Raw genomic sequence first — 25852 nt, forward strand, 5'->3', positions numbered from 1 at the left:
GAGAACAGGGGTGGAAAGGGAGCTGGGAGATAGGGTGGATGAAAGAGTATTAGGATGGTTTGGACACATGGAAAGAATGAGTGATGAAAGACTAGTAAAGGAGGTATGGAAGGCAGATGTGGAGGGAGTGAACATGAGGGGATGCCCTAGGATGAGATGGATGGATGGGGTGAAGGGGGCTTTGGGGAAGAGGGGAATGTCGGTTGAGGAAGGACGGGAGAGGACAGAAGACGGGTGAATGGAGAATGGTTGTATATGGAAAATGTTGTGATGCATGAGGTGGATTGGACGGGGGAATGGGGGTGAGGTAGTGTGTGTGTGAGCAAAAATTTTTGACGCAGCCTGAAGGGATTTCTCCCCGTCCTTTCCTTTATATGGGGGGACGGAGAGGGGGGGTCGCCGATTTGATGAAGCGGCCTTGCTGTGGATGTGCTGTGTCCTGCAACACTGCTTCTGACCCAGGGCAGTGGACAGGGTGCAGGGATGACCCGTCATCTAGGAGGTGCTAAGATGGGAGGGAGGGTGGAGGGGTGTGGAGTGTTTTCGGGGATGAAATGGGTGGGAGTGTTTTTGTGCCTTGTCCTTTTTGGCTACCCCCCTTGTAAGGGGGAAAAAGCCTTGGTATATCTATCTATTCACGTAATTGGCTATCATCTACATAACAATTTACTTCTTTCACAAGGAAGACTTTGATAGAGAAGACATACTAAATTGGGATAAGAGAAGCTCAAGAGGACATGGAAAGAAGCTCAAAAAGGATAATCATAGAAAGTACCTGAAAAAAAGCTTTCCCCACAGAGTGGGCTGTATGGAACATATTAGACAAAACAACAATTTGTTATATCTACAAGTTCATGTAATGTTTATATCCTTAGTTTCCAATTATCATATTCAGATTTGAATACATGTATTGTTCCAGCTGGGACTATATCATCAGAGCCATTCCAGGTATTTATGCCTCAATATGGAAGACTCTTCACATCCTTTAGACATGTAGTCTTTATTTTTGTTCTCCTGACTTCTTAAAGTCCTCCTATTCCTAATCAAGAGATCTCTTCTGTCAATGTAGTCTGTCCCCTTTAGTGACCTGAACACTGTAATCATATCACCTCTTTCTCTTTGATCTTTCAAAGTTGGCAGACCCATTTTTTTTTAGTCTCCCCTTATATGGTATATCTGCTAGGCTGGGAACCAGTTTGGTTGGTGCCCTTAGTATTCTCTTGATCTTTCATATATTCTTTACTCTGTGAGAACCATACCACTGATAAATGTTCTAGTCTTTGATGGATTAGGGTTTCAATTATTATTATTATTATTCCCCCCCCCCCCATCCATATAGTGATTAAATGAAGCAGCCTTGCTGTGGAAGTGCTGTGCCTTGCTACATTGCTTCTGACCCAGGGCAGTGGGCGAGGTGCAGGGATGATCCATCATCCAGGAGGAGTCAAGAAAAGAGGGAGGGAGGGGTGATGAATGGGAGTGGAGTATGTGGGAATGAAATGGGTGGGAGTGGATTATGCCTTTGACTTTGGCAACCTCCCTTGTAAGGAGGAAAAACCCTTGGTATATATAAGTATATAGTGAAAAGCCACTTTAATCTTCTGCAGCAGTCTGTATGTCTCTCCCACAGTCGTGCTGATATGCCTTTCAGAAGACAGGTTGTCTTTTCTCAGCACTCCCAAACCTTTCTTCTGTTTTGCTTATATATGTGTGTTTGTGTGTATCTCTGTCTTCTTGCCTTCCTGTTTAAACTTTAAATGCATAGTAAAACTCATTATATTGTAAGTGTACCACAAATAATATTGATTGAAACATGAAAAATCAACAGTAACAAATAATCTTTATTGCAGGTCGCTGGTGGAATGCTCAAGTGAAGGAAGTTGATGGATCATTAGTCAAAATGTATTTTGTTGCTCATGAACGGTCAGAGTGGATTTATCGTGGTTCTACTCGTCTAAGTCCTCTTTTCACAAAAAAACTTGCTATCCAAGCTCGTGCTGAACAACCAACCAAAACAATAAGGAGAAGAACAGCTATGTTTTCCAGAGTAAGGACTGATATTTTGATTTTATGTTTGTGTTTTCTGCTTGTTATAATGAGAAAGTTTTACTTATGAGTGAGTGAGCCACACATTTTGATTAGTCATTCATGAAATTGAAGCCAAAACCTAACATTCCATTTAGTTTACATGTTTAGTACTGTTCTCTATACTGGGTTATTGACTGCATGGTAACATGCAGCAAGCACATTAGGGAGAGTTTTGGGGTGCCCCAATGGACCAGTCATGATATTGTTTATGTTAGTGTAAGAACCTCCACTCATAAAGGAATGATGATACTTTTTGCACTGCAGCTGTCGCTCTTTTATTCTGTTTCCTTGAACCTGTCCTTTACCACTTGTATGACACTACCTTGTAGCAGGATCAGAGGAGAGATTAGGAAGTTAGTGACAGAGTTTGGGAAGCTGTGCAAAAGGAGGAAGTTGAAGATGAATGTGGATAAAAGTAAGGTGATGAGATGTACAAAGGGAAAGGATAGCAGCAAATTGGAAGTGAGTATTAAGGGAGAGAGGCTGGAAGAAGTAGATAGCTTTAGATATTTAGGGGCACATGAGGTGGGAAAGGAAGGAGTGGAGAGCGGAAGTACATACATACATACATACATATACCAAGGCTTTTTCCCCCTTCCAAGGGAGGTAGCCAAAAAGGGAAAGGCATAAAAACACTCCCACCCATTTCATCCCTAAATACCCTCCACACCCCTCCCACCCTTCCTCTCATCTGAGCACCTCCTGGATGACGGGTCATCCCTGCACCCTGCCCACCGCCCTGGGTCAGAAGCAGTGTCGCAAGACACAGCACATCCACAGCAAGGCCGCTTCATTTAATCGGCGACCCCCCCTCTCCGTCCCCCTTTGCATATAAGGCAAGGACGGGGAGAAATCCCTTCGGGCTGCGTCAAAATTTACTCACACATATTACCCCACCCCCCCGTCCATTCCTCCTCATGCAGTCACAACATCATCCATATACAACCATTCTCCACTCACCTCTGTCTTCCGTCATCTCCCTTCCTTCATCAACAGACATTCCCCTCTTCCCCAAAGCCCCCTTCACCCCATCCATCCACCTCATCCTAGGACGTCCCCTCATGTTCACCCCCTCCACATCTGCCTTCCATACCTCTTTTACTAGTCTTTCTTCACTCATTCTTTCCATGTGTCCAAACCATCCTAATATTCTTTCATCAACCCTATCTCCCAAATCCTTTTTTACCCCTGTTCTCCTCCTCACCTCCTCATTTCTCACTCTATCCAGCCTAGTAACCCCCACCATACTTCTCAGACACCTCATCTCAAACACATTCAAACTCCTTCTCTCTTCTTCTCTTATGTTCCACGTTTCTGCCCCATACAGTGCTGTTGGCACAATCACTTCTTCATACAGTCTCATACAGTGGAGGTAGAATATAGATTTAGAGAAGCAAATAAATGCTTTGGAGGATTAAAAAGTGTAATGAGAAATAGACATTTGGGAATGGATGCTAAGTGAGTGGAGAATGGTTGTATATGGATGATGTTGTGACTGCATGAGGAGGAATAGGTGGGGGGGTGGGGGGTGGGGTAGTATGTGTGAGTAAATTTTGACGCAGCCCGAAGGGATTTCTCCCCGTCCTCTCCTTATATGCAAAGGGGGACGGAGAGGGGGGGTCGCCGATTAAATGAAGCGGCCTTGCTGTGGATGTACTGTGTCTTGCGACACTGCTTCTGACCCAGGGCGGTGGGCAGGGTTCAGGGATGACCCGTCATCCAGGAGGTGCTCAGATGAGAGGAAGGGTGGGAGGGGTGTGGAGTGTATTTAGGGATGAAATGGGTGGGAGTGTTTTTATGCCTTTCCTTTTGTGGCTACCTCCCTTGGAAGGGGGAAAAAGCCTTGGTATATGTATGTATGTATGTAATTGTGCCAGTAGCACTGTGGGGAGCAGAAGCATGGAACATAAGAGAGGAAGAGTCTCTTCCATACAATGACACCTTTGTAGACATCATGAGGCGTGAGTGGGTATATGAAGATGCCAGTGTTGACATCTTGGTTATATTTATTTCATAGTTGTAGCTGAGTGTCCCCCAAATTCTGTGAAGTGGTTTGATCATGTTTTCTGTGTTTATTATTACTCAGTGAAAGAGAATGAGTAATACAGCAATGACTTCATATTTTATAATGCAGGTATTGTAAGAATGTTTTTTTGGCTTTTATGGAATTGGTGGGGGAAAGGAATACTGACACCAAGTAATTCCACTTGGATCGTATGAGGCAAGAAGAAAGGGACGGGGATTGGGACTAGGCATCCTTCTCCTTGTAGCCCCACAGGGGACATTCCTAAAAGAAAAAGCAAAGGCATAAGAGGGTCTGGGAGTTTTCCGACCAGCACCCTAAGGTTTGGGTCTTTTAATGTGCGTGGATGTGGGACAGATGAGAGTAAAAGGGAAGAGATAGGTAGTATGTTTGTGAGAAGAAAGATGGATGTGTTGGCTTTGAGTGAAACTAAGCTGAAAGGGAAGGGTGATTGTAAGTTTGGGAGTGTAAGTGGGAGGTTATCAGGAGTGAAGAGAGGGCGAGGGAGGGAAGGGGTGGCTATACTAGTAAGTGAAGAGATAGGTAAACGTGTAGTGGAGTGGAAGGAGGTTTCCTCAAGGATAATGTGGATGAAGGTGAAACTGGGAAAGGAGATGTGGGTCTTTGTAAGTGCATATGGGCCTGGCAGTGAGAAGAGTGTAGAAGAAAGGGAGGCCTTTTGGATAGATTTAAATGAGTGCATAGAGGATTTAGGGAGAAATGTCAACGTAATACTACTAGGAGACCTTAATGCTAGGGTAGGAAATGGTTCAATTGATGGAGTGGTTGGGAAATGTGGAGTTCCAGGAAAGAATCACAGTGGAGAGTTGATGGTGGAAATGTGTCTAGAAAGAGAGTTGATGATAGCAAATACAGTGCTTCGGAAGAATATCAAGCATAAGTATACATGGGAGCGGGTGGTGGAGGGAAGGGTGGTAGATAGAGCGTTAATGGACTTTAGTGCTAAATAGGATTATGATAGGAAGAGTTAAGGATGTACATGTACTAAGGGGAGAGGGTGGGGGAATATCAGATCATTTTTTGGTGAAAGGTAAGTTGAGAGTGGAGGATAGATGGAGAAAGAGGAAAGGGACAAAAGGTAGGGAGGTGCTTAGAGTGAACTTTTTAAAGGAAAAGGAGATGGAATACAAGAAGAAGCTGAAGGAGGAGTGGGAGGGAGTGAAGGATAGAGTAGAGCTAGGTGTGGAGGAGGAATGGGGATGGTTCAAGGAGGGAATCACAAAGTGTGCAAAGATGGTGTGTGGAACAAGAAGGACAGGAGGAAATAGAAGGAAGGGTAGTGAATGGTGGGATGAGGTAACAAAGAAGGTTGTAGAAGAGAAGAAGTGAGCTTTCACAGATTGGTTACAAAATAGGACAAGGAAGTCATATGAGAGGTACAAAGAAAAGAAAAGAGAAGTAAAGCAAAAGGTAAATGAGGCAAAGAGGAGAGCAGATGTGAAATGGGGTAAGAGTATGACAGAAAATTTTGAAAGTAATATAAGGATGTTTTGGAAAGAAATTAAGAGAGGAAGAGGAGGCGAATCAAGTAGAGAAGAAAAGGTAAAAGGTGCAAATGGAGAGATGATAATGGAAAAGAAGGCAGTAAGGGGAAGATGGATAGAATATTTTAGGGAGTTGCTTAATGTGAAGGAGGATAGGGAGGGAAAGATAGCTGCAGTGGGAAATGCTAAGAAAATGTCCGTGATGAGTGAGGAAAATGGAGGAGAAATAAGGAAGGATGAAGTGAAGGCAGTTGTTAAGATGATGAAAGCAGGTAAGGCACCTGGTCTGGATGGATGCCATGCAGAATGTCTAAAAAAAGGAGGTACAGTGAAGGTGGACTGGCTGGTGAGGTTATTTAATGTTTGCTGGAGAGAGGGTAGAGTGCCTGAGGACTGGAGGAGTGCCTGTATAGTTCCACTTTACAAGGGAAAAGGGGGCAAGTGTGAATGTAGTAGTTTCAGAGGGATTAGCTTGTTAAGTGTAGTTGGGAAGGCTTATGGGAGGATCTTGATTGAGAGGATTAGGAGAGGAACAGAGGGAGTAATTGGTGAGGAACAGTGTGGATTTAGGACAGGTAGAGGTTGTGTAGATCAGATTTTTGTGGTAAGACAGATATGTGAGAAAGCTATAGGAAAAGGTAAGGATGTTTTCTGGGCCTTTATGGACCTGGAAAAGGCTTACGACAGGGTAGACAGAAAGGCACTGTGGGAGGTTTTGCGGATATACGGGACAGGAAGAAAGCTTCTAGGAGCTGTCAAGAATTTTTATGAGAGTAGTAGAGCTTGTGTCAGGATTAGAAATGGAGAGAGTGAGTGGTTCGAGGTTAAGGTGGGACTTTGTCAAGGATGCGTTATGTCGCCCTGGCTGTTCAACTTATAATATATGGATGGGGTAGTGCGAGAGGTAAATGCAAGGGTAGTGGGTCAGGGGTTGGAGATAGTTAAAGAAAATGGAGAAAAGTGGGAGGTAAGCCAGCTGTTGTTTGCGGACGACACTGCACTTGTGGCAGGATCAGAGGAGGGATTGAGGAAGTTGGTGACAGAGTTTGGGAGAGTGTGTGAAAGAAGAAAGCTGAAGATAAATGTGGGTAAAAGTAAGGTGATGAGATGTACAAGGGGTGATAGTGGCAGTAGACTGGAAGTGAGCATTAAGGGAGAGCGACTGGAGGAAGTGGATAGTTTTAGATACTTGGGTGCAAATGTGGCAGGAAAAGGTGGAATGAAGATGGAGGTAGAATGTAGATTGAGAGAAGGGAGTAAATGCCTTGGTGGAGTAAAAGTGTAATGAGGCGTAGATATTTGGGAATGGATGCTAAGAGACTATATGAAGGAGTGATTTTGTGCCAACAGCACTGTATGGGGCAGAAACATGGTACATAAGAGAAGAAGAGAGAAGGAGTTTGAATGTGTTTGAGATGAGGTGTCTGAGAAGTATGATGGGGGTTACTAGGCTGGATGGAGTGAGAAATGAGGAGGTGAGGAGGAGAACAGGGGTGGAAAAGGAGCTGGGAGATAGGGTTGATGAAAGAATATTAGGATGGTTTGGACACATGGAAAGAATGAGTGAAGAAAGACTAGTAAAAGAAATATGGAAGGCAGATGTGGAGGGGGTGAACATGAAGGAACGTCCTAGGATGAGGTGGATGGATGGGGTGAAGGGGGCTTTGGGGAAGAGGGGAATGTCTGTTGAGGAAGGATGGGAGAGGACAGAAGACAGGGGTAAATGGAGAATGGTTGTATATGGATGATGTGATGCATGAGGTGGAATGGGTGGGGGGATGGGGGGTGAGGTAGTATGTGTGAGCAAATGTTAACGCAGCCCGAAGGGATTTTTCCCCGTCTTCTCCTTTATGCATGGGGAGATGGAGAGGGGGTGTCGCTGATTTAATGAAGCGGCCTTGCTGTGGATGTGCTGTGTCTTGCGACACTGCTTCTGACCCAGGACAGTGGACAGGGTGCAGGGATGACCCGTCTTTCAGGATGAGAGGGAGGGTGGAGGGGTGTGGAGTGTATTCAGGGATGGAATGGGTGGGAATGATTTAATGCCTTTTCCTTTTTGGCTACTCCCTTGTAAGGGGGAAAAAGCCTTGGTATATGTATGTATGGAAAAGGCTTATGACAGGGTAGAGAGGAGGGCACTGTGGGTATTGCAGATATATGAGATAGAAGGAAAGCTGTTAAGAGCAGTCAAGAGTTTTTACGAGAGTAGTAGAGCTTGTGTTAGGATTAGAAGTGGAGAGAGTGAATGGTTTGAGGTAAAGGTGGGACTTCGTCAGGGATGTGTTATGTTGCCCTGGCTGTTCAATCTATACATGGATGGGGTGGTGCGAGAGGTGACCTCAAGGGTAGTGGGTCGGGGGTTGGAGATGGTTAAGGAAAATGGAGAAAAGTAGGAGATAAGTCAGCTGTTGTTTGCGAACGACACTGCACTTGTAGCAGGATCAGAGGAGGGATTGAGGAAGTTAGTGACAGAGTTTGGGAAGGTATGTGAAAGAAGGAAGCTGAAGATAAATGCGGGTAAAAGTAAGGTGATGAGACGTCCAAGGGGAGAGAGTGGTAGCAAGATGGAAGTGAGTATTAAGGGAGAGAGACTGGAGGAAGTGGATAGTTTTAGATACTTGGGTGCAAATGTGGCAGGAAAGGGAGGAGTGGAGGCAGAGGTAGAATGTAGATTGAGAGAAGCTAGTAAATGACTTGGTGGATTAAAAAGTGTAATGAGAAATAGACATTTGGGAATGGATACAAAGTGGAGATTGTATGAAGGAGTGATTGTACCGACAGCACTATATGGGGCAGAAACATGGAACATAAGAGAGGAAGAGAGAAGGGTTTGAATGTGTTTGAGATTAAATGCCCCAGAGTATGATAGGGGTTACTAGGCTAGAGTGAGAAATGAGGAGGTGAGGAGGAGAAGAGGGGTGGAAAGGGAGTTGGGAGATAGAGTTGATGAAAGAGTATTGAAATGGTTTGGACACATGGAAAGAATGAGTGAAAAAGATTAGTAAAAGAGGTGTGAAAGGAGTGAACATGAGGGGGCGTCCTAGGATGAGATGGATGGATTGGGAAAAAGAGGAATGTCTGTTGAGGAAGGACAAGAGAAGACAGAAGACGGGTGAATGAAGAAGGGTTGTGTATGGATGATGTTGTGATGCATGAGGGAGAGTGGGTGGAGGATTGGGGGTGAGGGAGTATGTATGAGAAATAAATTGACACAGCCCGAAGGGATTTCTCCCCATCTTTTCCTTTTCTGCATGAGGGGACCAAATAAATGAAGAGACCTTGCTGTGGATGTGCTGTGTCTTGCGACATTGGTTCTGACCCAGGGCAGTGGACAAGATGCAGGGATGACCCATCATCCAGGAGGTGCCAAGATAAGAGGGAGGGAAGAGGGTAGAGGGGAGTGGAGTATGTAGGGGATGGAATGGGTGGGAGTAGTTCCTATGCCTTTTTCTTTTGGCTACCTCCTGTGTAAGGGGGAAAAAAGACTTTGATGTATATGTATGTATGTATTGTGATTCATCAATCATCTTACCCCAGGCATCTGATGGTGCGCCCAAAAATTTGACTTGTATTAGAGAGGTTAAATGTTTTTGAGGTGAAATGCATGAGAAATGAGAAGGTGAGGAGGAAAGTGGGGGTGGAAAAGGAGTTGAGATAGGGTAGGTGAAAGAGTATTAGAATGGTTTGGACACATGGAAAGAATGAGTGAAGAAAGATTAGTAAGAGAAGTGTGGAAGGGAGAGGAGGATGGAATGAACATGAGGGGCAACCAAGGATGAGATGGATGGATGGGGTAAAAGGTGTGTTGAGGAAGAGGGGAATATCTGTTGAGGAAGGACAGGAGAAGACAGAAGATAAGGGTGAGTGGAGAATGGTTGTGTATGGATGATACTGTAATGCATGGAAGGGTGGGGGATGGGGGGGTTTAGAAGTGGTTATGTGCATCCATCCAACCCAGGTGCCTTACCTGCTCTCATCATCTTAACAGCTGCCTTCACTTCATCCTTTCTTATTTCTCCTTCATTTCCCTCAATCATCAGTCATTTTCTTAGCACTTCCCACTGCAACTGCCTTTCCCTCCCTATCCTCCTTCACATTTAGTAACTCACTAAAATACTCTGCCCATCTTCTTCTTACTGCCTTCTCTTCCATTATCATCTCACCATCTGCACCTCTTACCTTTTCTTCTCTACGAAATTTGCCTCCTCTTCCTCTCTTAATTTCTTTCCAATTAATCTTTTTATTACTTTCAAAATTTTCTGTCATACTCTTACCCCATTTCACATCTACTCTCCTCTTTGCTTCCTTTATGTTGTGCTTTACTACTCTTCTCTTTTCTTCACCTCTCATATGATTCTCTCATTCTATTTTGTAACCAATCTGTGAAAGCTCACTTCTTCTCTTCTACAACCTTCTTTGCTTCCACATCCCACCACTCACTACCCTTCCTTCTATTTTCTCCCATCATGGGATCATGGTGGCAGCATTCTTCTACCCTCACCACAAGGGGATCAGGAAAAGACATATAAGTGATGAAGAATGGGTTCAAGAGGACAACATAAAGGAAGGATGGCAATAGTATAAAAGTATCATTATTCTTTAATATGTAGAGAAGTGCTACAGTGTCCAGCTTGCAAGAAACTGCATCACTTGTACAAAGATAGTGAGAAGAGAAAGATGGATCCAATCTCAAAAACCAATCATAAACAACAGACACAATGGAATAAGAGATAGACAACATTGAAAGATGGATCCAATCTCAAAAACCAATCATAAACAACAGACACAATGGAATAAGAGATAGACAACATAGACAAATGATGTGTGGCTATGATCCATAGAGGTGCCCCAAAACATTTCCCAAAATATTGAGTGCATGTCACCATGTAGTCAGTATAAGTCAGGGATAAAAATAGTAAAATTTGAAATGAATTGATGAGAGAGGAGAAAAAAGAGAATATTTCACTAGTGTAGAAATATGAAGATGCATACCTCACACATTTTTTAATTTTCATATTTAATTTAATAGAAGCTGTAGGACCAAACTAAAGAAAATAGATATTATAAGTAAATATTTTGCTGTATTAATTTTTGAGGTAACACTAGTTAAAAGGTGTGTTTTTCCCACAGAGTGGAGCAGTAGTAGAGTATGGAACCTTTGGACAAGGACAAGAATTAACAGAATCTCAGTCTTCATCACATCAGGAAACAGATGCAGGAGGTATGTCCTTTTTTTGTGTAAGAATACCATTATGAATATTTTCTTTGTATGTATATGTATATATATATATATATATATATATATATGAGTGGTAGGGTGGTGAGTTTAAACGCCAAGAATCCGTTGAAGTTTTATTTCTGACGTTTCGTCCAACTAGGACTTCTTCAGAGTGTACACAAATAGAACAATGACAACTTATATACCCGCACAGCTCACCCCGTTCCCCCTCGGGGACGCCTATGCGGAAGGGCCAGGTTAAAAAACTAGAGTTCTGTTTAAGAATGATTATTTCCTTCAAAAGAAACAAATAAACAAGATCGAAAAATAGAAGTCGCCAAAACTAGCGAAAAGTACAATGTCCGAAACACGTAAATTCACAGACAAATAAATACCAGACAATGGGTTTCCTTATAACATAAAAGGCTAATATTGCCAAAACACGTATATATATAAGTGTCGATCAAATATCGACGTTCAATAAAGAAAAAAAAGTCTTAAAGACAATATGTGGTAAGGTCGAGAAATATCGACCATCAGAATGGAAACTAAGTCCTACGTAATAATTTACGTAAAAATTACAAAGTCGAGAAAATTCTACGACTAAAAGTCTAAGTCCAACAAAGTGGACGAGTTATAGCAAAGCTAGACTAAGATATGAGATTAGTGCAATGGGACTCTGGTTTAAGCAGAGACCAGAATGATTCGAGAAAATACAAGTCGAGATGAAACTACGAGTATAAGGTCTAAGTCCAACGTAGTGGACGAGTGCTAGCATGAGAGCTCTGATAAGCAGAGTCCAGCTTGACCGTTACAAGCAATGGTATATATAGACTCTTCTCCGTAAGATCCGGAGAGATGCCAAGTGTCGCTAGATGCGACAATTAACAAGAGTGTTTAGGAATACTTCCTAGTACATACACGGATATTCTTTACATCAATGAATAGATAATAATATTTGATAAAGTTACCTTGTCAATCTTAGATAAGCAGAAACTTAATAGTTTTTATATGAATATCTATACGTACGTAAATGTAAGTTAGGGACGCAGTTGCCAAAGTATTGGTTCACATGATTATTTCCAGAGCGCGCGTAAGCTATGCACATTCTCACGCCGGCGTTTCGGCATCCGAATACAACGGTAATGTGCAATTTATCTTAATCTTACGTAAATCAATTCCTAAGATTGACAAGATACATACATACATACATATACCAAGGCTTTTTCCCCCTTCCAAGGGAGGTAGCCAAAAAGGGAAAGGCATAAAAACACTCCCACCCATTTCATCCCTAAATACACTCCACACCCCTCCCACCCTCCCTCTCATCTGAGCACCTCCTGGATGACGGGTCATCCCTGCACCCTGCCCACCGCCCTGGGTCAGAAGCAGTGTCGCAAGACACAGCACCTCCACAGCAAGGCCGCTTCATTTAATTGGTGACCCCCCCTCTCCGTCCCCCCTTGCATATAAGGAGAGGACGGGGAGAAATCCCTTCGGGCTGCGTCAAAATTTACTCACATACTACCCCCCCCCCCACCCCCCCGCCCATTCCTCCTCATGCAATCACAACATCATCCATATACAACCATTCTCCACTCACCTCTGTCTTCCGTCCTCTCCCTTCCTTCCTCAACAGACATTCCCCTCTTCCCCAAAGCCCCCTTCACCCCATCCATCCACCTCATCCTAGGACGTCCCCTCATGTTCACTCCCTCCACATCTGCCTTCCATACCTCTTTTACTAGTCTTTCTTCACTCATTCTTTCCATGTGTCCAAACCATCCTAATATTCTTTCATCAACCCTATCTCCCAAATCCTTTTTCACCCCTGTTCTCCTCCTCACCTCCTCATTTCTCAATCTATCCAGCCTAGTAACCCCCACCATACTTCTCAGACATCTCATCTCAAACACATTCAAACTCCTCTCTTCTTCTCTTATGTTCCACGTTTCTGCCCCATACAGTGCTGTTGGCACAATCACTCCTTCATACAGTCTCCTCTTCGCATCCATTCCCAAATGTCTATTCCTCATTACACTCTTTAATCCACCAAGGCATTTACTCGCTTCTCTCAATCTACATTCTACCTCCACCTTCACTCCACCTTTTCCTGCTACACTTGCACCCAAGTATCTAAAACTATCCACTTCCTCCAGTCGCTCTCCCTTAATGTTCACTTCCAGTCCACTGCCACTTTCACCCCTTGTACATCTCATCACCTTACTTTTACCCACATTTATCTTTAGCTTTCTTCTATCACATACTCTCCCAAACTCTGCCACCAGCTTCCTCAATCCCTCCTCTGACCCTGCCACAAGCGCAGTGTCGTCCGCAAACAACAGCTGGCTCACCTCCCACTTTTCTCCATTTTCTTTAACCATCTCCAATCCCTGACCCACTACCCTAGCATTCACCTCTCGCACCACCCCATCCATGTATAAGTTGAACAGCCAGGGCGACATAACGCATCCTTGACGAAGTCCCACCTTTACTTCAAACCACTCACTCTCTCCATTTCTAATCCTGACACAAGCTCTACTACTCTCATAAAAACTCTTGACAGCTCCCAAAAGCTTTCCTCCTATCCCATAAATCTGCATAACCTCCCACAGTGCCTTTCTGTCTACCCTATCATAAGCCTTTTCCAGATCCATAAAAGCCCAAAAAACATCCTTCCCCTTTCCTATAGCTTTCTCACATATCTGTCTTACCACAAAGATCTGATCTACACAAACTCTACCTGTCCTAAAACCACACTGTTCCTCACCAATTACTCCTTCTGTTCCTCTCCTAATCCTCTCAATTCAGATCCTCCCATAAGCCTTCCCTACTACACTTAACAGGCTAATCCCTCTGAAACTACTACATTCACACTTGTCCCCTTTTCCCTTGTAAAGAGGAACTATACAGGCACTTCTCCAGTCCTCCGGTACTCTACCCTCTCTCCAGCAAACATTAAATAACCTCACCAACCAGTCCACCATCACTGAACCTCCCTTTTTCAGACATTCTGCATGGCATCCATCCAGACCAGGTGCCTTACCTGCTTTCATCATCTTTACAACTGCCTTCACCTCATCCTTCCCTATTTCTCCTCCATTCTCCTCACTCATCACTCTCATTTTCTTCGCATTTCCCACTGCAGCTATCTTTCCTTCCCTATCCTCCTTCACATTATTCTGCCCATCTTCCCCTTACTGCCATCTCTTCCATTATCATCTCTCCATCTGTACCTTTTACCTTTTCTTCCCTTCTTGATTCGCCTCCTCTTCCTCTCTTAATTTCTTTCCAAAACATCTTTTTATTACTTTCACAACTTTCTGTCATACTCCTACCCCATTTCACATCTCTCCTCTTTGCCTCCTTTACCTTTTGCTTTACTTCTCTTTTCTTTTCTTTGTACGTCTCATATGACTCCCCCATCCTCTTTTGTAACCAATCTGTAAATGCTCGCTTCTTCTCTTCTACAACCTTCTTTGTTTCCTCATCCCACCATTCACTACCCTTTCTTCTATTTCCCCCTGTCCTTCTTGTTCCACACACCATCCTTGCACACTTTAAGACTCCCTCCTTGAACCATCCCCATTCCTCCTCCACACCCATCTCTGCTCCATCCTTTACTCCCTCCCACTCCTCCTTCAGCTTCTTTTCGTACTCCTTCTCCTTTTCCTTTTCACTCAAGGAGTTCACTCTAAGAACCTCCCTACCTTTTGTCCCTTTCCTCTTTCTCCATCTATCCTCCACTCTCAGCTTACCTTCCACCAAAAAATGATCTGATATTCCCCTACCCTCTCCCCTTAGCACATGTACATCCTTAACTCTTCCTATCATAATCCTATTTACCACTACATAATCCATTAGCGCTCTATCTACCACCCTTCCCTCCACCACCCTCTCCCATGTGTACTTATGCTTGACTTTCTTCCGAAACACTGTATTTGCTATCATCAAGTCTCTGGACACATTTCCACCATCAACTCTCCACTACGATTCTTTCCTGGAACTCCACACTTCCCAACCACTCCATCGATTGGACCATTTCCCACCCTAGCATTAAGGTCTCCCAGTACTATTACATTGACATTGCTTCCTAAACCCTCTATGCACTCATTTAAATCTATCCAAAAGGCCTCCCTTTCTTCCACGCTCTTCTCACTGCCAGGCCCAATGCACTTACAAAGACCCACATCTCCTTTCCCAGTTTCACCTTCATCCACATTATCCTTGAGGAAACCTCCTTCCACTCCACTACCTGTTTACCTATCTCCTCACTTACTAGAATAGCCACCCCTTCCCTCCCTCACCCTCTCTTCACTCCTGATAACCTCCCACTTACACTCCCAAACTTACACTCACCCTTCCCTTTCAACTTAGTTTCACTCAAAGCCAACACATCCATCTTTCTTCTCACAAACATACTACCTATCTCTTCCCTTTTACTCTCATCTGTACCACATCCACGCACATTAAAAGACCCAAACCTTAGGGTGCTGGCCCGAGGCCCTCCAGCACCCCTTATGCCTTCACTTTTCTTTTTAGGATATATGCCCCGTGGGGCTACAGGGAGAATGATGCCTAGTCCCTCTCCCCGTCCCTTTCTTCTCGCCTCTTACGATCCAAGTGGGATACTTGGTGGCAGTATTCTTTTCCCCCACCATAGGGAAAAGATAGATTCACAAAATAATATACATACATAAATCTATATGCAAAGTATGGAATAGTTTGTCAAAGCATAAAAAAGAACAAAATACGTCCGATGAATAGAATTCATCACTTTGAGAGTCTCCATACAACGATTACCGCACGTAAGCACAGATCTTTCTCACCGGCGTCCGAAGATTAAGAGAATATGTAATTTCTCTTATCTTACGTAAATCAACTCGTAAGATTGACAAGAGAGATCCACAAGATAATATACATACATAAATCTATATGCAATGTATAGAATATGTTTGACAGAGCACAAAAAGAATGGAATACATCATGAATATATAATTCATCACTTTAACAGTCTTCATACGTCGATTACTGGCGGTTGGATGCCGAGAGTCCACCAAGCCTAACGTGGGAATGGCCGGCATATACCAAGGTACACATACGCACATGTGCGCATGTGCATCTGAATGAAATCTTCACTACGACGAGCCTGTAGTCGTAACTATATATATATATTTATACATACACCAAGGGTGTCTTTCTACTTACAAGGGAGGTAGCCAAAGTCAAAGAGATAAATCCACTTCCATTTCATCCCCAGATTCTCCACTCCCATTCACCATCCCCCTCCCTCCCTCCCTCTTTTCTTGGCTCCTGGATAAGGGGTCATCCCAGGATCTTGCCCACTGCCTTGGGTCAGAGACAATGCAGCAAGACACAGCAAGACCATTTCATTTAATAATTGCCCCCCCCCCCCCCCTCCATACCTTCATGCAGAAAAAAAGATGGGGAGAAATCTGTTTGGGCTCTATCTAAATATAATTCACACATACTCCCCCCACTTCTTATTCTTTGTACATACCACACACACTATGGACACCCAGTACTAAAAAGAATATAAGGAAACTAGAAAGAATACAGAGAGCAACAACAAAATTGGCACCAGCTCTTTCCAAATTAACATACGAACAAAGATTATCGAAATTAGAACTACCGACACTAGAGTAAAGAAGAGAAAGAGGTGAGCTGCTGACTATATTTAGAAACATGAAATGAATGGAAATCCTTGACAGAAAAGATTTACTAAAAAATGACAATGGAAAAACAAGAGGTCATGAAAAGAAACTCAAAAAAGGACAACCACAGAAGAAATTGGAAAAAGAATAGCTTCCCACACAAAGTGCTGGATATATGAAATAACTTAGATAAAGAAACATTGTGTGCAAATACTATTCAAGATTTCAAGAAAAAAATTGATGCTGAAAGATACAAAGACGGGTCACCACGAGCATAGCTCCCTTCCTGTATAATACAACTAGGTAAACTAGGTAAATACACCAACATACACCCTCAAACAGACAACAAGCAAACACACTCATAAATCATTTTCCACAGACAAGCCATCTCACTTCTCACCCTGACAACCGATGCACCATTCAATATAAGAAAGACTTTCCCACAGACTCAGACTATACACCCTTCATAGAAAGTCAGACAAAACACATAATACAGAACCTCAAGCACTCATCCACCTGTGGCCCTGACATCATAAGTAACATCCACCTAAAACACATTGGACCACAAGGTATACATGCACTCACAAACATTGCAAACTACAGCTGTTCACACAACACTATTCATGACATCTGGAAGCAAACATTGTACCAATATATAAAGGAGGAAACAAAGAAGATCCTACCAACTTCAGACCGGTATCCCTCATAAGATATGCAAAAAGGTTATCAGAAGTAAACGGATAACACTTGGAAGAGAATAAAATATTAAACCATAAACAATTTGGCTTTAGAAGTGGAAGATTATGTACCACAAACATAATATGTTTTTACTTGAGATTAATAGAGATAATACAAGAAAGAGATGGCTGGGCAGATTGTGCCTTCTTGGACTTGCAGAAGGCTTTTGACAAAGTACCACATAAAAAGCTAATAAGAAAAATTGAAGTAATAGGAGGAATACAGTGAGTCCTCCTTATACGGTAATTCTTTATCCAGTAAATTCACTACATAGCAGAACACCCACACACACCAAGAAGAAAAAAAAAAAAATAAATAATCTATATCACACACAAATACTCTCTTCTCTTCCTCCAAAACCACCAAATACCAGCCTCCAGAAACATATTCATAATCACATCATTCACTGTTCCATTAACACACTAAAAGACAATGCATTGCTGCATGCCAGACCCCCTGATATCCACCCCTCTGAATCCTCTCTCCCACGAAAGAACAGAGTCCACCTGGCCAGACTGCAATGCAGCCACCACCCAGCCCTTCTAAGCTACCAGAAGAGACTGGATGACTGCATTGTGGACAAATGCCCAAGATATAACACTTCACCCCATACTATTCAACACGTCATGGAAGACTGCATTATACACAATCACACACACAAACAACACAACATACACTCCATAAAGGATTTGTGGGAAAACCCCATTTCAGCTGTGGCATTCCTTGGGAAGACAGGACTGCTCAGACAGACAGTCTAGGGAACAACAACAACGATGAACCCTTAAGTTTGGATTTGTTATTCACATCAGAACCTGAAATTGTGGATAAAATTGAATACAAGACACCAATTGGAAAAAGTGATCACATACTACCAGAACTGGAATTAAACAAAGAAACAAATATGGAAAGAAATGATACATACATATACCAAGGCTTTTTCCCCCTTACAAGGGGGTAGCCAAAAAGGAAAAGGCATAAAATAATTCCCACCCATTCCATCCCTGAATACACTCCACACCCCTCCACCCTCCCTCTTATCTTAGCACCTCCTGAATGACGGGTCATCCCTGCACCTTGTCCACTGCCCTTGGTCAGAAGCAGTGTCGTAAGACACAGCACATCCACAGCAAGGCCGCTTCATTAAATCGGCGACCCCCCCCCCCTCTCCATCCCCCCATTGCATAAAATGAGAGGACGGGGAGAAATCCCTTCGGGCTGCGTCAAATTTTGCTCACACATACTGCCTCACCCCCATCCACCCACCCATTCCACCTCATGCAATCACAACATCATCCATATACAACCATTCTCCATTCACCCCTATCTTCTGTCCTCTCCTGTCCTTCCTCAACAGACATTCCCCTCTTCCCCAAAGCCCCCTTCACCCCATCCATCCACCTCATCCTAGGACGTCCCCTCATGTTCACTCCCTCCACATCTGCCTTCCATACCTCTTTTACTAGTCTTTCTTCACTCATTATTTCCATGTGTAAAAACCATCCTAATATTCTTTCATCAACCCTATCTCCCAGCTCCTTTTCCACCCCTGTTCTCCTCCTCACCTCCTCATTTCTCACTCCATCCAGCCTAGTAACCCCCATCATACTTCTCAGACACCTCATCTCAAACACATTCAAACTCCTTCTCTCTTCTTCTCTTATGTTCTATGTTTCTGCCCCATACAGTGCTGTTGGCACAATCACTCCTTCATACAGTCTCCTCTTAGCATCCATTCCCAAATGTCTATTCCTCATTACACTCTTTAATCCACCAAGGCATTTACTCGCTTCTCTCAATCTACATTCTACCTCCACTTTCACTCCACCTTTCCCTGCCACATTTGCACCCAAGTATCTAAAACTATCCACTTCCTCCAGTCGCTCTCCCTTAATGCTCACTTCCAGTCTACTGCCACTTTCACCCCTTGTACATCTCATCACCTTACTTTTACCCACATTTATCTTTAGCTTTCTTCTATCGCATACTCTCCCAAACTCTGCCACCAACTTCCTCAATCCCTTCTCCGATAAACACAGAAAAGGAAGACTAATGTATAACAAAATGTATTTTAGGAAACTTAGAAAATTCTTTCAAGAAGCAAATTATAAAAATTTAATTATGAAGAAACAAAGGTGGAAGATAAATGGACAATTTGGAAGGAAATTATAATGAAGGAGTGGACAAGTATGTACCTAGACAAAAACAGGAAAGGATATACATAAAATGCTGGTACAAGTAAAAAGTGGAAAGAGGCAAAAGACAGAAGAGATAAAGCCTGGAAAAGATGGATACAAAAATCTGAGAAATGGAAAATATACACCAAACTAAGAAATGAATATGTAAAGATATGTAGGGAAGAAAAGAGAAATTATGAAAAGGACATAATAGACAAATGTAAAGATCAACCCAAATAATTTTTTAGATATGTAAACAGCAAACTAAAAAATAAACAGGAAATACTTAAATTACATCAAGGTAACAGAATACACAGAAGATATAGAAATGGCAGATATTATGAACAAACCTTTCAAATCTGTATTCACCAAAGAAAAAGAAAATCTACAAAACTGTAATCAGAGAAGTGAAGTAAGATTTCCTCCAATGAAGCAATTAAATATTACTCAGAATGAAAGAAGGAATCAAATATCAAAGCTTGACATTAACAAATCACATGGCCAGACAGAGTTGCAAACTGGATACTAAAGGAATGTATAGATGAACTAACAGGAAAAATGTGCAAAATAATTGAATGCTCACTCAAAGAAAGAAAATGATCAGGAGACTGGAAAAATGCCAATATATAAGGGAGAAATAAGGAAGACCTAACAAATTATAGACCAGTGTCCCTAACAAGTACAATAGTTAGAATTTGTGAGAGAATCATCAAAGATAGATGGACAAAATATCTGGAGGAGAATAATATACTGAACCCTAGGCAGTTTGGATTCAGACAGGGGAAATCATGTACCACTAATTTGATTTGCTTCTATTCAAGATTGATAGATATATTGCAAGAAAGGGATGGATGGGCAGACTGTGCCTTCCAAGACTTATAAAAGGCATTTGATAAGGCATCACACAGAAAATTGCTATATAAACTAGAAACAATAGGAGGCATACATGGAAAACTAACCTAACCTAACCCTAACCTAATGTAATCTTTATTCCACTGTTGATATTCGGCATACTGGGGTGACTATTCTTCAGGTGTAATCTCACAGGGTGACAATTCTTCATGTGATCTAAAAAAGTTAGCTCGGAAAAGGACCTAGGAGTAATTATTAACAAAAACATGACACCAGACATTAACAAAATAGACATACATACATATACCAAGGCTTTTTCCCCCCCTCAAGGGAGGTAGCCAAAAAAGGGAAAGGCATAAAATCACTCCCACCCATTTAATCCCTAAATACACTCCACACCCCTCCCACCCCCCCTCTCATCTGAGCACCTCCTGGATGACGGGTCATCCCTGCACCTTGCCCACCGCCCTGGGTCAGAAGCAGTGTCGCAAGACACAGCACATCCACAGCAAGGCCGCTTCATTTAATCGGCGACCCCCCCTCTCCGTCCCCCCTTGCATATAAGGAGAGGACGGGGAGAAATCCCTTCGGGCTGCGTCAAAATTTGCTCACACATACTACCTCACCCCCCACCCCCCTGCCCATTCCTCCTCATGCAATCACAACATCATCCATATACAACCATTCTCCACTCACCTCTGTCTTCCGTCCTCTCCCGTCCTTCCTCAACAGACATTCCCCTCTTCCCCAAAGCCCCCTTCACCCCATCCATCCACCTCATCCTAGGACGTCCCCTCATGTTCACTCCCTCCATATCTGCCTTCCATACCTCTTTTACTAGTCTTTCTTCACTCATTCTTTCCATGTGTCCAAACCATCCTAATGCTCTTTCATCAACCCTATCTCCCAGCTCCTTTTCCACCCCTGTTCTCCTCCTCACCTCCTCATTTCTCAATCTATCTAGCCTAGTAACCCCCACCATACTTCTCAGACACCTCATCTCAAACACATTCAAACTCCTTCTCTCTTCTTCTCTTATGTTCCATGTTTCTGCACCATACAGTACTGTTGGCACAATCACTCCTTCATACAGTCTCCTCTTCGCATCCATTCCTAAATGTCAATTCCTCATTACACTCTTTAATCCACCAAGGCATTTACTCCCTTCTCTCAATCTACATTCTACCTCCACCTTCACTCCACCTTTCCCTGCCACATTTGCACCCAAGTATCTAAAACTAACCACTTCCTCCAGTCGCTCTCCCTTAATGCTCACTTCCAGTCTACTGCCACTTTCACCCCTTGTACATCTCATCAAAAATAGAGAAACCTACAATTTACTAAAATCAGTGAAGGTGGCCTGTAACTACTTGGTTGAGGTAATGGTAAAGAAAATATTAGTTACACTGATAAGACCAAGATTGGAATATGCTGCTACACTATGGACACCCAGCACAAAAAATATAAAAAAATTAGAAAGAATCCAAAGAGCAGCAACAAAGATGGTACGAACACACTCTAAATTGACATATGAACAAAGATTGTCCAAACTGTTAGGGTGAGTGTGAGTGTTTTTCTGCTAAAAAAAAAATGGCCTAAGAAATTCACGAAATTGCCGAAATTATGAAAGAAATCTTTGAGAGCAAAATCCGTGAGTATGTGGGGCCGTGAACGGTGAACTGCAAATGAGTGAGGGTATACTGTATTCCAAACCCATTACAGGTACTCCTTGTTTAACGACCTACTCGGTTAGCGACGACGCGGAGTTACGACGGGCTTTATGACAGACGTTTAACGTAAATCTCCCGAAGTTACGACGTCGTGTACGATAATTAAGTTGGCTGAGGCAAATTTGTATGATGTTATAATTGAACTTGTACGGTGGATATTAGCTGTGAGGTAAAGTGTTCTGAAGCTTAGGTCTACATTACCATCCTGCAAGCTGCAAAAACTACCTGGGGTACAGTATATACCGGTAGTGGTAAATTTTTAGTTTCAACCATGGGCGCAATATAGCAATAGAAAATTAATTATTAATTTTGTAAATTATAATGTATCAAAGTAATATGCAATTTTGTGAGCGGAAATAAAAAAAAAGGTGCTAAAACAAATTTCGTAAGTAACGAAGTCATGTCGGACGAATGGTACACCATGTTTGTTATGATAGATGCCGATGTCGAAGAAATAAAAGGATGATGAATTTGTCTAACCTAAACTAAACTAACCTGACCTGTGTTTGATAAAGCATTACCTGCAAATTAAATGTCATCCGGCTTGTCCTCGTTGTCGTCGTCGTGAGAGACATTGGCAGACGACAAGATGGCGTCCCGAGCCTATGTTCATTAGCATATTTTCTTGTAGCATGGTATTTCTTACTTACATTTCCGCCCACAAAATTGCATATTACGTTGATACATTTAATTTACAAAATTAATAATTAATTTTCTATTGCTATATTGCGCCCATGGTCGAAACTAAAAAAATACCCCGGTATTCAATATGGAATGTCAGCATACGCGGATTTGGTCATATACGGTAATTTCAGGAACCTAACCACCGTAAATAAACAGTAAAGCTTTAATGTACTGTATAAAAGAGGGAAAATACACGAAAATAAAGATACATGTATTGCTGGACATTGTACATACAGTACATGTACGTATATGTATACACTTTCGCTTAACGACCAATTCGGTTAACGACGGCGCGCTGGTCCCAATTGTCGTCGTTAAATGAGGAGTGGTTGTATAACATGTAATAAATGGATATGGCAGACATACCTTCTCCCTGCTCTTTCCTCTTCAAAATATCTAGGAGATACCGTATCTGTGAATTTTTCTTGAGGGTAGTTAGTACCAACTACCATAACTGAATTTACCGGATATAGAATTACTGTATAAGGAGGACTCACTGTACACTTATAAGACCAAAACTCAAGTATGCAGCAACACTATGGACACCCAGTACCAAAAAGAATATAAGAAAATTAGAATAAAGAAGAAAAGGTAAAAGATGCAGATGGAGAGATGATAATGGAAGAGAAGGCAGTAAGGGGAAGATGGGCAGAATATTTTAGGGAGCTGCTAAATGTGAAGGAGGATAGGGAGGGAAAGATAGTTGCAGTGGGAAGTGCTAAGAAAATGACCATGATGAGTGAGGAAAATGGAGAAATAAGGAAGGATGAAGTGTAGGCAGTTGTTAAGATGATGAAAGCAGGTAAGGCACCTGGTCTGGATGGATGCCATGCAGAATGTCTAAAAAAAGGAGGTACAGTGATGATGGACTGCTGCTGAGGTTATTTAACCACTTCACTACGGGACTTAAATCTCTTGGGCAGCAGCCAATGCCAGCCGTACGACGTGTCGTAATAATACTCGCATCATAAAATATAGTCACCGCTTATATCGATCGTTCTCTCTTTCACCCGCGAATTTTGAAAACCACAGAGAATGGGATTCAGGGCACATTTGGGAGAATGTAAAAACACAGGGGCGACTACAATAAATATAATGGCAGCGTCGCGAATCCACTTGCTCCTCATGACGCCTACGTAGGCGGCACTATGGAAGGGGTTAATGTTTGCTGGAGAGAGGGTAGAGTGCCTGTATAGTTCCACTTTACAGGGGGAAAAGGGGACAAGTGTGAATGTAGTAGTTTCAGAGGGATTAGCCTGTGAAGTGTAGTTGGGAAGGCTTATGGGAGGATCTTGATTGAGAGGATTAGGAGAGGAAGAGAGGGAGCAATTGGTGAGGAACAGTGTGGATTTAGGACGGGTAGAGGTTGTGTAGATCAGATTTTTGTGGTAAGACAGATATATGAGAAAGCTATAGGAAAAGGTAAGGATGATTTTTGGGCTTTTATGGATTTGGAAAAGGCTTATGACAGGGTAGACAGAAAGGCACTGTGGGAGGTTTTGCGAATATACAGGATAGAAGGAAAGCTTCTAGGAGCTGTCGAGTTTTTACGAGAGTAGTAGAGCATGTGTCAGGATTAGAAATGGAGAGAGTGAGTGGTTAGAGGTAAAGGTTGGACTTCGTCAGGGATGTGTTATGTCACGCTGGCTGTTCAACTTATACATGGATGGGGTGGTGCGAGAAGTAAATGCAATGGTGGTGGGTCAGGAATTGGAGACGGTTAAAGAAAATGGAGAAAAGTGGGAGGTGAGCCTGCTGTTGTTTGTGGATGACACTGCACTTGTGGCAGGATCAGAGGAGGGATTGAGGAAGTTAGTGACAGAGTTTGGGAGAGTGTGTGAAAGAAGAAAATTGAAGGTAAATGTGGGTAAAAGTAAGGTGATGAGATGTACAAGGGGTGAAAGTGGCAGCAGACTGGAAGTGAACATTAAGGGAGAGCAACTGGAGGAAGTGGATAGTTTTAGATACTTGGGTGCAAATGTGGCAGGAAAGGGTGGAGTAGAGGTGGAGGTAGAATGTAGATTGAGAGAAGCGAGTAAATGCCTTGGTGGATTAAAAAGTGTAATGAGGAAGACATTTGGGAATGGATGCTAAGAGGAGACTGTATGAAAGAGTGATTGTGCCATCAGCACTGTATGGGGGCAAAAACATGGAACATAAGAGAGGAAGAGAGAAGGAGTTTGAATGTGTTTGAGATGAGATGTCTGAGAAGTATGATGGGGGTTACTAGTCTAGATAGAGTGAGAAATGAGGAAGTAAGGAGGAGAACAGGGTGGTAAAGGAGTTGGGAGATTGGGTTGATGAAAGAATATTAGGATGGTTTTTACACATGGAAAGAATGAGTGAAGAAAGACTAGTAAAAGAGGTATGGAAGGCAGATGTGGAGGGAGTGAACATGAGGGGGCGTCCTAGGATGAGATGGATGGATGGGGTGAAGGGGGCTTTGGGGAAGAGGGGAATGTCTGTTGAGGAAGGATGGGAGAGAACAGAAGACAGGGGTGAAAGGAGAATGGTTGTATATGGATGATGTTGTGATAATTGTGATGCATGAGGTGGAATGGGTGGGGGTATGGGGGATGAGTTAGTATGTGTGAGAAAAATTTTATGCAGCCCGAAGGGACTTCTCCCCGTCCTCTCCTTTTCTGCATGGGGGGACGGAGAGGGGGGTTGCCGATTTAATGAAGCGATCTTGCTGTGGATGTGCTGTGTCTTGCAACACTGCTTCTGACCCAGGGCAGTGGACAAGCTGCAGGGATGACCCGTCATCCAGTATGTATGTAGAAAGAATACAAAGAGCAACAACAAAACTGGCACCAACTCTTTCCAAAATGACATACGAACAAAGACTGTCCAAATTAGAATTACCAACTCTGGAACAAAGAAAGGAAAAAGGAGACCTATCTATAGAATTATGAAAAGAATGGAAATCTTAGATAAGAATGATTTATTGAAATGGGACAATGGAAAAACAAGAAGACACGAAAAGAAACTCAAAAAGATAATTACAGAAGAGATCTGAAAAAAATAGCTTCCCACACAGAGTGATAGATACCTGGAACAAATCAGACAAAGAAACAGTGTGTGCAAACACTATTCAAGATTTTAAGAAAAAATTTGGTGCTGAAAGATACAAATATGAGTCACCACGAGCATAGCTCCCTTTCT

At 42.7% G+C, this 25852-nt stretch overlaps 1 protein-coding gene across 4 annotated transcripts in view; it reads left to right on the plus strand.

Moving 5' to 3' along the window:
- LOC143038110 (histone-lysine N-methyltransferase eggless-like) overlaps positions 1-25852 on the plus strand; it is a 230375-nt gene that overhangs the window by 98273 nt on the left and 106250 nt on the right. For all 4 annotated transcript variants that reach the window (XM_076207097.1, XM_076207101.1, XM_076207099.1 and 1 more), the window contains 2 exons: positions 1851-2047; positions 10747-10837. In XM_076207097.1, coding sequence (XP_076063212.1) covers positions 1851-2047; positions 10747-10837 — 288 coding nt within the window. The remainder of the gene's footprint in view (positions 1-1850; positions 2048-10746; positions 10838-25852) is intronic.

Source organism: Oratosquilla oratoria, chromosome 23 (genome assembly GCF_046742065.1).
Source record: "Oratosquilla oratoria isolate Oo_2021 chromosome 23, ASM4674206v1, whole genome shotgun sequence".
In the NCBI taxonomy this organism is placed as follows: domain Eukaryota; kingdom Metazoa; phylum Arthropoda; class Malacostraca; order Stomatopoda; family Squillidae; genus Oratosquilla; species Oratosquilla oratoria.